This window comes from Cetorhinus maximus, chromosome 10, assembly GCF_964194155.1.
Source record: "Cetorhinus maximus chromosome 10, sCetMax3.hap1.1, whole genome shotgun sequence".
Taxonomy (NCBI): domain Eukaryota; kingdom Metazoa; phylum Chordata; class Chondrichthyes; order Lamniformes; family Cetorhinidae; genus Cetorhinus; species Cetorhinus maximus.
Genome location: NC_135888.1, coordinates 100292947 through 100307708, shown reverse-complemented (window position 1 = coordinate 100307708; position 14762 = coordinate 100292947). Strand labels below are relative to the sequence as shown.

The window sequence follows — 14762 nt, the reverse complement described above, 5'->3', positions numbered from 1 at the left end:
TCCATGTGACTATTAATTTTGTACTGGATTATTGCTTCTAGAAGTTTCCCCACCACCAAAGTTAAACTGACCGGTCTGTAGTTGCTGGGTTTAACTTTTACACCTTTTTTTGAACAAGGGTGTAACATTTGCAATGTTCCAGTCCTCCAGGACCACCCCGGAGTCTAAGGAAGAATGAAAATTTATGGCCAATGCCTCCGCAATTTCCACACTTAGTATCCTTGATGCAACCCATCTGGTCCAGCTGCCTTATCAATGTTATGTCCAGACAGCCTATCCAATACTTCTTCCTTATCAATTTTAACCCTTCTAGCGTCTGAATTACTTCCTCTTTAATTACAGCCTGGGTGGCATCTTCTTCCTTGGTAAAGACAGATGCAAAGTAGTCATTTAATACCTCAGCTATGCCCTCTGCCTCCATAATTCCCCTTTTTGGTCCCTAATTGGCCCTCACACAGATCAATTTCATCTATGCCTTCTGGACCAAATATTTAAGAGATACTTATTCCAAATTAAGTAAAGGTGTCTAAAGTTGGATGTTTTAGCACCAGTGCATATTCTTTCGTGAAGGTTACAGATGTTTCACAGGTACAGGTGTTTTAGTCATAATTGTCTAAAGCTCGCTGGATTCAGGAATTGCCCCTTTAGATTTGAAAATTGCAAATCTAATTCCATTATTTAATAAAGGTGAGAGAGAGAAACCAGGAAATTATTGACTTGTTAATCTAACACCTGCTGATGGGAATTTATTGGAATCTATAATTAAGGACAGAGTGACTCAGCATTTAGAGAAATTTGAGCTGATTAGAATGAGGATTTGTAAAGGGTAGGACATGTCTAATGAACCTGCTTGAAATTTTTGAGGAAACAATTGAAATAGTAAGCAGGGGACAGTCAATGTATATATTCGTATGGATTCCCCGAAGGCATTTAATCAGGTTCCACGTAAGATGTTAGCTAAAACTTACAACTCATGGTATGAAGGTAAATAATTGACTTGTTTAGGAGATTGGTCACATGGTAGAAGACAGACTAATGATAATAGGAATGTACTCTAATTAAATGGAAGTGTCTAGTGGCATCCCACAAGGATTTGTGTTGGAACTGTTCACTTTATTTACTCATTTGTGAGATAACACAATAAAAGTTTGCTGAAGACACAAAGATTGATGGCATATTATTTAAAGTAGAAGTTGCATAAAATTACCAAGAGTCATCAGTAGTTTGGTGTAAATGAAGAAAACTGGGCAGATAGATTTAAATGCAGGTAAATGTGATGTCACCCATTTTGGACTATAAAGGGATAGATCTCAGAACTTTTTAAATGATAAGCTAGAAGAGGAGGTGCAATGAGATTTAGGGAGATTACCAAAATGTAATAGGCAGCACAAAATGAAATCCAAAAGGCTAATGGAATGTTGGCCCTTATAACAAAAGAGCTAGAATATAAAGGGGAGGAAGTTTTGCTACAGCTGTACAAAGCCCTGGTTAGACCACATCTGGAGTACTGTGTAACATGCTGTTTAGAAAGAAAAAAATACACCATAGAAAGAATATATTAGCCTTGGAAACTGGTACAGCACAGATTCACCAGAATGTTACCAGGCTCCAAGGGTTAGATTACAAGGAAAGATTACACAAACTAGACTTGTATTTCTTGGGATGTAGAGGGTCAGGTGTGATTTAATTGATCTTTTTAAGGATTTTGAAAGGAATTGATGATAGCTGGAAACTTTTTCCTCTGGTCAGTGAGTATAGGACAAAGGGACATAATCTTAAAATCAGAGCCAGGCCATTCAGGAGAGAGATTAGAAAACACTCCTTCAAGCAAAGGTGTGGAACTTTTGCATAAAGCAGTGGGTGCTAGCTCAGTTAATAATTTTAAATCTGAGATTTATAGATTTTTGCCTGCCAAGAGCATTAAAGGATATGGAGCTAAGGCAGGTAGATAGAGTTAAGGTGCATATGAGCCATGATTTCACTGAATGGCAGAACAGATTCAAGGGGCTGAATGGCCTACGCCTGTTCTCATGTTTCTAAGCACTTTCACAACAATCATAAAATCAGCCAAGGGAAACATTTTTGGAAAGTATTTTTTTGCAACTTAATTTTAATTTATTAAAATCAACGTTGTGATGTCCTAATGTGAGCTTTGATATACTGTAATTGTGAAAATAATTTGATAGCCATATAAAGAATTATTTCTTCTAGTCTTGGAATTCTTAACGTAATACAATTGTTTAAAATATTCTGGGAAAATTTTCAAAATGATATTGATAATTCTGGGGGAACAGTTCAGGAAAATTCACGATAATTTTGTGTTCTATTACTACATGTTGCAGAAATGGCACTGGCATTTCTTGTTATGAGTGGCAATTGAATCGTTATAGATTAAGTGCTGTAATATTCTTGTTGTAGACTATGTACAGCTGATCTTATCAATCTCAAAGTAGTAAACATTTTCTGAATTTCTTAAGGTTATAGCTGAATCACATCAATCATGTTTCACAAACCTGTTCAAACATTTGAAACAAACTTTGTATAATGCTAATGTCTCTTTATTGTATGTTATAATAATATGCAAACTCAAAGAAGCATGTTAATAATATAAATTTCCCAAAGTTATTCTCCATATTGGATAATTTTAATAAATTGTAATCAACTGGGAAATATTTGATTAATTTAAGAGCTTTAAAAAAACTTAATGAATTTTATAGTCACCTAAGAGCAAAGTAAATTAAGGAATTTATTATCATTATGGAATTACTGCTTGCTTAAATGACAGCTGCTATAAAGTACATTTTATCTTATCCTATTAATATCTGACTATTAAATGAAGACATGCAAATATTTGGTTAAATAATGATTGGAAACCATTGTGAGCATGTAGCTTGCTGGGATCCTAAACCATCTTGTGCACCAGTGCTTTTATATTCAGTTGTGGCAAAATGAAACATTGCAGAATATTATTCGTGTTGGTCCTGAATTCAGACTTTAGTCTACATTTTGAACACTTACCAGTTCTCTTGTACTCTACACAAAAACTGATTTAGTTCTCTTTTGTAGGATTTGACACCAGCATTCTTCCAATCTGCAAGGATTCTTTGGGCTGGATATTTAACAAGCTGGACATGAACTATGACCTTTTGCTGGACCAATCAGAGCTGGGAACTATTTACCTTGATAAGTACGAGCAGTGCATTAAGCCACTTTTCAACTCCTGTGACACATTTAAAGATGGAAAGCTTTCAAACAATGAATGGTGCTACTGTTTCCAGAGGCAGGGAGGTAAGTTTGTAAAGAGAACTCCAAGAAAATGCAAGCAAAATACTGCGGATGTTGGAAATCTGAAATAAAGAGAAAGTGCAGGAAAAACTCAGCAACAGGTCTGGCAGCATCTGTGGAGAGAGAAACAGAGATTGGGATTTTCTGGTCCTGCCTGCGATGGGAATCGTCGGTGGTAGGACAGAAAATTTGACGGACTAGCTAAAGGTCCATTAACTCCAGGTGGGACCAGAAAACCCTGGCGGGAGTTAACATTTCGAGTCCAATATGACTCTTCTTCAGAATTGAAGAAATAGTTCCGAAAGACAGTCATATTGGACCTGAAATGTTAACTGTTTCTCAAAGAAAATGTACATTGCATTACACGTTGCATTTCTAGTTGGGCAGTTTTATTTCTGCCAGTGTATTTTCCGTGAGTTGTAGGGATAGTGGGCTTTAAAAAAATTGCATTGTTATGAAACAGGCATGGTAGCAGCTGGTGTTTGTTGTGTTTAATTGGAAGCAAACAGTGATGATGCCTGCATTGCTAACCCAACTATATTTGGATATGGAAGTTGCAAGAGTACTTGCTAGGTACGAGAGGTAGCATTTTTCTGTAGTAAATGCAGCATTGTACATAAAAGCATAGCCTGCTGCATCTGTAACTTTAGGCAATTGGTAACCATGCCCAGCTTCTCAGTCTGCATTCATATGTGCTGCTTCATCAAGATTGCTTCGTCTCCAAATAGACAGGTTACACTATAACAGTGCAAGATAAAGTGAAATCAGGGCCAAATTATGCCCTTTGGGGACAGGCTGACAACCAGGAAGGCTGACAAAATGGTGTGAAAAGGGGTCGGAGGGACAAGGGAGAGGGGCGGGCTACCTGACATCTTCCAGCTGCCATGCTATTTTGCTAGTGGCAGGAGCATTAGCAGATTAACCACCCACCTGACAGCTAATTGAACCACTTAAGTTGCCGATTAAGGGCCATTTCCTGCCTTGGTAGGCATTTTGGCTGCATTGCGGGTGGTGGGGGCAGGGGGGAGTGGCGTGGAGGTGACCATCGCCACATAGGGAGACTGCCCATTGAAACCTGACAGTTTCTCAGCTTCAGGGTGGAGCACTCCTCTTTGGGCCCACTCCATGGCCCACAGAAGGGGCCTCACCAGTGACAATGGGCACCCCTGGCGGTGACAATACCGCCTGTACACCATGATCACGCTCCTCCACCCGCCCCCAATCACTGTGGCCTCCTTGCCTGGCCCCAGTGTCTCTTAATTCCACCTACCCCTCTTCAAGCGCGCCTCTGCCATTGAGACGCCCTCTCCCAGCAGCCTCCACAATGACCACCACAGCAGTGGCGCTGCTGAGCTGCCATTCCTCTCCTTGGGCCAGAGACTCTCAGGGCTGGGCCACCTTCCTTAATTGGATGGTCGCCCTGGCAGAACTTAATTGACCACCAGCAGGAATGTCCCTCCCTGGGTCCCACTGCCAGCCGATGCGGCTTACGTCACATTTTCGGCTCCGACAGCAGGACTTCTGCCACCTGCACAAAATTCAGCCTTGGTATTCGGAAAATCTACAGGAGGGCATGGCAATCATCTTTGGAGAGGAAAAGCTTAAAGATACATGAGGAGGCTAGCGGAGAGAACAGGTACAGCCCTGGGGTGTATGTAAAGACATCAAAGGCATCAATAATGCAGCAGGAGATGAAACGAGAAGAAAAGGATCGAAGGCAAAAAGTGGATCTAAAGTAAAATGCCTGGGTAGAAGGAGGCTGAGATGCATTGATTCAATGAGACTGGAAAGGTATCGAGATATAACCGTGTTAAATGTCTTATGTCATGTAAATGATTCTTTCACCAAAATCTATTGTTGAATTATCGTTGTCTCTGTAAAACATAGTTCTACCAACAAGGTCCAGTAATCTTTTCTACACTTGCAGCTGTTAGTCACAGAGAACTCCTGTCATGGTCATTCATTCTCCAGCTTTTCATTGTAATTATTGTAATATTTATCTTTTTAAACACATTTTAGTAACCGAGAAACTTGGTGTTAGACCATTGATCAAGCGAACTCAGTTTCAACTTTAGTCTGAATGAACATCTAAACTTGGACTTGACATTATGGGGACACACACACACACGAAGAGGTCAAAGGTACTCATCTATATGTTGCCAGGCAACAAGATTGACATTGCACCATATTTCCTGCTATTTGTACTGTTCCATCGTTGGGTGGTCTGTTAGGTCCATTGTTGTGCCATAATTGGAGGGGACTCAGGCCCTATGCAGAAGAATCCTTCCCAAATCATGTTCTGACAAAAAGTCTACACCCACAACATCACCCCAGATGCTGACACATTCCCTCCACATCACCAACATCCTTTGATGAAAAGAAAATCGAGGATATAGCTAATGTCTGAAGTCACTAAAATTAGGTATGGTAGAGTGCACAGGAGGTAATGAAATAATATTCTGGCAGCTAAACCGAGTTTAGTTGGAACAGCATGAGGAAAATCAATGAGAATGGGAAGTCGGAATCTGGTTTGTGGAGGTCAGGGACATGCTTGCAGACAATGGAAATCAGAGAAATGGTTACCTCATCTGCATTTGATCTCCCCACTGTAGAAGAGATCACACTCTAAGCAGTAAATTCAATAAACTAGATTGGAACAACCTTTTGTAAATTGCTGTCACACAGCATTTGAGGCCCTGGGAAGTGGTGTGTGACAAGGTGAGTAGACAAGTATAGCAACTGCCATGGTTGCATGTGAAAGTGCCTTGGTTAAGATGCAGGTGCATCGCTGAACATGACCTGGCAAATGGTGAGGGTAGTGGGATGGAAGATGAGGGCAAGCAATCCTATAATTGAGAGAGAAGAGGTGACAGTAGAGGCCGCATAAACTCAAGGGCTCTGGTAACTAGTGTAGAGAGAAAACATTGCCTAAAGAAAAATGCTGTGGCAAGAAATTTGCCTCTTCAAAAATGATGCAATGAAGGCAGAACAATGAGAGAAAAGGGACAGATGCCTGTAATTTCCACAGGGGTTCGCAGGCAGTTGATTGGCAGAGTCCTGGTGAAAAAATGTAAATGGTTAAAAATGACCCTCTACGGTATAATCCTGGGGTTCCACCAATATTCCACTTAACCTATGGCAGGGGATCTGGAGTGCAACGCAGAGATTCTGAGTTAGACTTTATGCAGGAAGTGAATAAGAAGAAGCATGAGGCAGCTATGTGTGTAATAAGTCTGTGGGCTTGTAATTGAGATAAAAGCAGCAGTTATTACTTTAAGTTTTTTTATTTGTGGACATCGCTGGCTAAGCCAGCATTTACTGCCCATCTCCAATTGCTCTTGAGAAGGTGGTAGTGAGCCACCTTCTTGAACTGCTGCAGTCCATGCGGTGTAGATACACCCATAATGCTATTAGGGAGGGAGTTCCAGGATTTTGACGCAGCGACACTGAAGGAACAGCGATATAGTTCCAAGTCAGGATGGTGTGTGGCTTGGAGGGGAACTTGCAGGTGGTGTTCCCATGCATCTGCTGCCCTTGTCTTTCTAGGCAATAGAGGTCATGGGTTTGGAAGGTGCTGGCGAAGGAGCCTAGGTGAATTGCTACAGTTCATCTTGTAGATAGCACACACTGCTGCCACTGTGCGTCGGTGATGGAGGGAGTGAATGTTTAAAGTGGGGTGCCTATCAAGCAGGCTGCTTTGTCTTAAAGTAGTTTTCCAAACATTTGCCCTGAGATACTAAAATAGTTAAACATCATAGTCACACCAAGACAAGGCATAGTAAAGTGATTTTAACATGCACATTTTTTTTTAAGCAAAAGTGATATAGTTATGTTATATTTTGAAAAATTACATCAAGATTGAAGTAACCCAAATCCTGAACAAATAGTGCAAAATCCACATTGTCTATTCTAAGCTTTGGGTGGGATTTTCTGGCCCCGACACCGGTGAGCATTGTCATGGGTGGGATAGGAAAATTTGGAGAGCCATTGACTTTTAACAGCTCTCCAAATTTTCCCATCCCGTCCGCGATGATGCCCGCCGGTTTAGGGGCCGGAAAATCCCGTCCTTTGTTCTAACAGGTGCAGAAATTAGCTACACAATTTTAAAGCCTCTTGATTATAGTCAAGCTATATTGGGTATTCTCTTAAATATTGTCAAGCCCAAATATATTGGCCTTGATGGTTTCCATTTTTGTTTGGCAAATTTATTTTTGATTAATGAGTTATTAAGCATCACCTAATTGTGCTTCTAACTATCATAACAATAAAAGTTCAACTGGCCATCATTAGAGTGTAGTTTGTGTAATCACAGCTTCATAATGGACACTGACAGTTGATTTTAAATGCTCAGATTCAAACTGTACAAGATCATAACTTTACTCCCAGTGATTTATGGCTTTATGCAAATTTTCAGGAGAGGTAACATCTGCCACCATAACACATCCATTGACCTTTCTAGAAGTATTGAAATTTGTCAAAAAATGTAATTTATTTTTTTAAGCGTTTTAATTGAATGCTGTTCCCTGCTTTGTGTGAAAACGTCCAGCTTTGAATCTCAAATGTAAAATGAAATGCAGTAATGTTTATACATAGGTTGGTCATTGAAGATATCATTCCTGGCCCATTGGGAACTACTATCCATTAAATTTTATTTCAGGTCTTCCATGCCAAGCTGAAATTAATAAAATTCAAAGGCAGAGCAGAGGGAAACATCTTTTAGGTAAGCATTGTAATGTGATGAAGACTGCATAGTATGATTCATTAGAGTTCAATGATGTGTAATTTGAAAATCTATAAAAAAATAAATAAATCTTGATATTATTGTGATTCTTTTAGGATGAGATAAGCTGAAAGTGTTTTCAAAAGGGAAGAACATACACCATTAATTTCCAACTTTATTATTATTCTGCCTTATTTTTACTGTGTGGATGAAATGAACAAGATTCAATACTGGAACAACCCAGTTATTGGAATGAATATTTCATGATTATCCTGTTCACATTGTTGAACTTTTCTTCAACTTCACAATACTGTAGTGCGATACTTCTGTCTTTGTTCCAAATGTGGGAATGTGAACATTTAAAAATTCTGCAGTTGCATTGGAAATCATAAATAGCTGAGAATGCCATGTATTTATCTCTATTTCTGGTTCTTCCCCTTCCCTCTGTGTGCTCGCACACAAACACACATGTTCACTCTTCAAGCTAGTAAGCAGGTACTGTCAAATGGACAGACAGGTAGGTAGTGGATTGGGTTTGATTTTCAGGCAGAAGGATCAACTGTAAGATGAACAATAAACATGGGATACAAAGATGGAAAGGACCATGGACAGGAGGATATGGACTCAGCATTCAATAAACACCAAATCAAAGTAATTAGCACTACACATGATATATTGGTATGTGATTAGAAATGTACAATAAAATTATTGTTTATCTACATATAGTTTAAATGCATGCCTACACCCATTTATAGAAATAAATAATCCAAATATATCCCTGCAATGTGTCAGATATAAATTTTATCATATCACTGAAACAAAGCAAAATTATACAATTCAAAGTAGTGGATAACTCCTCTACTCATATTGCATCCACAGCAAAAATTAAAGAAAAATATCAGGAGCTCCACAATATAAAATGGGATTTTTGCCTGCTGCACTTACCAAGGCACTATTCACCACACTGATGGTCTATTACTCCCTTTAATAAAAAAAACTGCGCTTATTCAGATCTGTATTGGGAATCAGAAGATGAAAGATTCTGTTCTTCCTTAATTTAAAATCTGAATTTAAAGTAGACCGTTAGACAAGTGAGAACATCTTTGTTTGACCATGAGAGATCTGCATATGTGCAATGTATAGATTGGATACGTCTCTCCAACACACTTAGCAAAAACGCATTATTTTTGCAAAACAAAATCGTTGTAGCGCCAACCACAGAATGTGACTATGAAGATATTTATACAGGCATATTAATTATACATTTGCAAGAGAGCTTCTTACTGCACACAAATTACATTTCCCATGAAATATAGAAAATCACTTCTCATATGCAGAGTAATACTTGCATATTGAGCATACATATAGCAGCATTTTCTTTAGGGTTCAGATGACTTTGTCTGAAATTGACTAAGTTCATATCATAGCTTTCTGATCAAAAAAACTGAGTTTTTGCCCTTGGCAGTCAAAGTTATGGCTTGACGACTTATCCAGCAAGCACTTGAACCATCCAGACTATGGTCTCGGTCTGTATTTAGTTAGCTGATCACAATTAGATGGTGCAAGAGCCATTACTAATTTCCATAACACCCTAGGGTTAGGGAGGGTACAGTTAATTAGCTTTCCCACTTCTGATCACAATACACTGACCCTGGGAAGTGCGCATACGTGGATGTAAACTGGGGGCAGGATTGTGTTTGACTGTGACGCCTCATACAGTTACAAAGCTTTGTCACTTCCTGTGAAGGCTCACACGTGCATAATGGCAGCTTAGCATCATGGAACCATTACCCATAATGAGTATACATCCCTAGGAAAGAAATTGAGGGGAGAAAATTATGAATAAAGACACTCATTGTTATTAAATAAATCTTTTCTCAATTGAAGCAGTACAAAAGGGGCCTAACTATGTAAGAAACTAACTGGTCCTTTGATCTTCTGACCAAGCTCTTGTATTCAATTACAATTCCTTGGCTCAATACTCGCTAACGTCTATTTCCTCATTTTCTCTCTTTAAAACTGCTATCATTAAAACTGTCCTCTCAAATCCCACTCAGTCAAGCCTCCCTTTCTTCTCCAAGATCCTGCATTCCCCTAGATCCATTCCAGTTAATCTCTTCTTGCCTCTGTCCAGTCTGATTGTCATTTCAATTATGATACTGAGAACATCCTTGTCAAAGTTACCAACAACTGTAGCATTTTATTGTTCCTCATCGTCCTCTGCTATACTGTGGCCCTCCATTCAGTTGATCACATCCCATCCCTCTATTACTCACTGGGCTTTTCTATTACCTCTCCTCCATTGCCCATCTCCATGGCACTTCCCTCCCTGTGTTCCTCTCCCAGTATAGTCAACCCAACTCATTCAAACTTTTCATCCCATGCCCACACCTCAGATGTGCCCCATATCCTCTTGCTCTCCTGTTCCTTGGGTTTCATTGTTTACCTCCCCTATTCCTTATCTATGTGCAATCATTCCTTGATACCATCTTTAAATATAGCGTAGGCTTCCATGGTATGCTGATGACACCCAACTCCATCTGTCTGCCTTAACTCTCAATTGAAGACTTGTCGTGCTGTCTGACTGCCTTCATGGTGTTTGGGAAGAGCCAAATCTTTCTTCTACTCAACATTTGCGAGACTGAAGGCATCCTGAATCTCAGAAACTGACTATGTCTCCTTCATCGGCTGTTTGTTCAGACTGAGCCAACAGGTGTGCAACCTCAGTGACCTGCTCAACCTTGAAATATGCTTAACTTTGGCAAACTGTCCTAGCCAAGAAAGTTTACTTCCATGCCTGAACTATTGCTTGCCTGTATCTCACCACCACTCAAACCCTTATGTACACATTCTTCAATACTCTCCTCACTAAGCTCCTCCATTCAACCTTCACCAACCGCAAACTCATCTAAAACTCTGAAATAAAAACAGAAAATGCAGGAAATACTCAGGTCAGACAGCATCTGTGGAGAGAGAAAAAGAAATTAACATTTCAGGTCAGTGATCTGTAATCAGAACTCTAATAAAAGGTCATCAACCTGAAGCGCTAACTCTGTATCTCTTTCCACAGATCCTATCTGACTGACTATATATTTCCAGCATTTTCCGTTTTTATTTCTGATGTCCAGCATCCACAGTACTTTGCTTTTACACCTAGAATGCTGCAGGCTGCAGCATCCACTGCCCACACTGCTGACTTTAAACCCTCATCTGCTGTTTGAATCCCTGCATGACCACACTCAGCCCTATCCTTATGATCTTCTACAGCTCTATGTCCCAGCCCACACCTCTTCTCTCCAGACTCTGATCTACTTATGTATGGCCACCCACACCACCTCCAGGCTCCCCACTCCATCATTGATGGCAGAACCTTCAGTCACCATGCTCCTACTCTATGGAATTCAAAAGATTTCTAACTTCTTTGATTGTGCCTTTGATTACTTTCTCTAACTTCCCCTGCTGAGTATTTTGCCTCTCCCTGCAAAGTAGCATTGGGGAGGTTTGTTATGTGAAAGGCACTGAATGCAAAGTGTTGTGTGCTAAGGCATTAGTCGAACCAATGCATAATTTTGGAAACTTCAAGCTAAACATTTTATCACAACTTTTCTTTTTATTTTTGGCTTGATGTAGGTATTTTTATACCAAGGTGCAATGAGGATGGATATTACAAACCAGCCCAGTGTCACAGTAGCACTGGGCAGTGCTGGTGTGTTGACAAATATGGAAATGAAATAGCAGGTTCACGGATAGAAGGGACTCCAATCTGTGGTAAGGCCAGCCAAATAAGGACATTGTTCACTTTTCAGCTGTTTATTTCTGGGAGAGCAAATAAAAGGGGAACAAAGTATTATTAAAATCCTTCACTAGATACAGGTTAAGCTGTTTATTTCTGGGACAGCAAATAACAGGGGAAGTATTATTAAAACCCTTCACTAGATACAGGCAAGGAAACAATCTGTAGCATGAATCTTTTGATGACTTTGGTAGGAGATATCAGCCCTCCTTGAAGGTCAGGGTTCCCATTTATCAGGTATGATGTCATTGCTTACAGAACGAATGAATCAGTTTAGTCACACCAACCTTTGAAGAGTTTGATATTTCTGAATTATAGGTTATGATATGATTAATACTAAAGAGAAAGATGGCAAGCCTCATGCTTTGAACCTGAATGGACTTCTTCTTATGTAAAATACAAAGAAACACATCACATCCTAGCTCCAAAAGCAGAAGGTCACAATGATGCAGGCAGCCATCTTCTGAAATAGATCTTAATGATTTATTTTCCAACCAAGTTCAAGAAATTAATGTTTCTGATATTAAAGGATTAAAAACTTAACATGCCCATAACATTTCTGAACCATTTTTCAAAAGGTATTAACCCATTTAAAGTATCTTCCATATAATTGATAAAATAGTATAATTAATCATATTAAGCATTTCTCCACTAATACCACCAACTTCATAACTCAAACATTAGTGGGATAGCAAGAAACAAATTTAAACAAGAGTCATGTAACCAGGTAGATTATTTTGCAAGCAATAAATTACCTATGGTTTGGTTAATTCCAATAATTGTATGTTGAGGAAGAATGAGTCTGAAGTTCACCTGTACCTTAAACCAGGTTTATTTCCAAGAAAGCAAAATAACTCTCCTAGTTTTCCCCCGCCTGAATGAACTGGCTTATATACTCTTGCAACAATTTGCTAACCCTTCCCCAATTGGGGAAAGCTGTGCTGAATTACCAATTTAAAGCATGTATTCTATTGCAGCACAATTTCGACATTAACATGGTTTACAATATAGTTGTTTTCTATTCAGCTTAGCCAAGCATATTTTTTCATATTATGCACATCAGAAAATGCTCTTCAATCTTTAAGATCTGAGTTTCAATCTTTCTAATACAGATGGGAGTCTACTGGCATTTAGTTTTAATGCCACATGTTAAACAAGCCTGTTCAATTTCAGTCCCGTTCTTTGTAAGTTTAAGTTCCCAATATTGATACCTGTCACTTTTAGCATTAAATAACATATCCTCCAAAATAATAATTTCAACTGAATTTAATATAACTATTAAACATGGTGGGTAAATATTTTTTATTGAAAGGCGATCTCTTAATGATCTAATCTTTTACTTTCAGAAGAAGATCAGGAGACTTCTGGTGATTTTGGCAGTGGTGGGTTCCATGTTTTGTCTGATGACCAGGATGACGAGAGAGAAATACAAAATGAAGAGGAAGAGAAAGCACCTGAGGGCGGAGGCAATGAAGATGATGAAGATAGCGAAGATGACAAAGATGATGATATTGGCTATATTTGGTAGTTGCATTTACTGCATCACTACCCAGAACTGTCATATTTTGCACACTGCTCAAGTTCATTCTTATCTCAGTTTGTCTGTGGTACTGAGGAAATGTTGCATCTGAGATAAAATAAACAAAAATAACTTGTAGATAATAAAATGTCGATCTCACTGGGACCATTTAGTTCATCTGTTGAGCATGTTCAGTAGCAAAATACATTTTGAAATGTGTTTCTGCACAGTAAGAAAGTTCAGGAAATAAGTTATTCAGATTTATAACAAGTCTCTTGGATATGAGCAGTACAAATTAACTAGTCTCATTCTGAATCCACACAGCTTAACTAACCCTTAACATTCACTGCTTTTCCAAACAGAGTTGAAATATAAACTATGGAGCTTTCTTAACATCAATTCTTAGGCAGAGAATGAAAAGATCTCAAAAGAAATTAACTTACCTTAACATCACTATACAAAAATACTTTACTTGTGTTGGATATTATGTACATCTTATTTACATTTTTACATATCTTTATATACATTTGTCTTGCATTTCTGCATGTCATCATTTAATATTAAACTTCACCATAGTAACTGGAACACTGTAGCACCAAGTATCACTAGTTAATGAAGGAATTGTGACTTTGTTTCAAACTGCATGACAGTAAGACCTGACTATTAATAGCATGTCAGAGTATGCAGCAACCAATCTGTTTCCATGCTATTCCACTCAGTGGCTGAGGTAATATTCATAAATCACTTCAGAGCTCCTTTGAAACAGTGCAGTGTGTATAAATTTTCTTTGCATTTGCACAGAAGTGTATTTTGGCACAGCTCTAAGATGCAACTAAAATGTTGTACCATTGCTAACAATGCTAAAAAAGTTAATGCTGCCCTTCGAGCATAAGCAAGTTAATAGTCAAAATATGTTTCCCTCAAATTCCCAGATTGTGAGAGAGTTAGTCAAAATGTTCACCTTTGCTGAGCCAGGAACATCTGGAGAGGAACTTGGCAGAAATTCCATTCAGTATCATGGTGGGCTGAAGAAGTTTCCACCCTTACAGAGGCAGACACCTGCAAGTCACGCAATTAGGGCAATATGACATTACCTGTGCTACATTTCAGGAATTTCGTCTTTCCATTTGCCCCTGATGATGTGTGCCACTATTTAAAAAGCACAATTTGCTAAGAGCAACGCATTAAGGTGGAAGCAATTGGGAAATTGGACACTGTCCATTGAAGTTACTTGTGAAGAATTTTGACCATACCTTGGCACTCTTTGCAAATATTACGATTCTTTTTTACATTTACACTCAAGGAGCCTTCCCTACATTCTGGATTACTCTTCGAAAGCATTCTATTTCAGAATTATTGACCTCATAATTGCATAACTACCCCTACCATGCCCATATGTCCTGTTTTTCTCACTTTTTTGACTTACAGTGTCAATTTTCCTTTTA

General features: G+C 38.9%; 1 protein-coding gene across 1 annotated transcript in view; it reads left to right on the top strand.

Moving 5' to 3' along the window:
* Nucleotides 1–14383, top strand: part of spock1 (SPARC (osteonectin), cwcv and kazal like domains proteoglycan 1) — a 561184-nt gene extending 546801 nt beyond the window's left edge. The window contains exons 9-12 of the mRNA XM_078550892.1: nucleotides 3067–3288; nucleotides 7943–8005; nucleotides 11636–11773; nucleotides 13145–14383. Of these exons, the coding sequence (XP_078407018.1) occupies nucleotides 3067–3288; nucleotides 7943–8005; nucleotides 11636–11773; nucleotides 13145–13326 (605 nt within the window). The 3' untranslated portion in view covers nucleotides 13327–14383. The remainder of the gene's footprint in view (nucleotides 1–3066; nucleotides 3289–7942; nucleotides 8006–11635; nucleotides 11774–13144) is intronic.
* The last annotated feature ends 379 nt before the right edge of the window (nucleotides 14384–14762 follow it).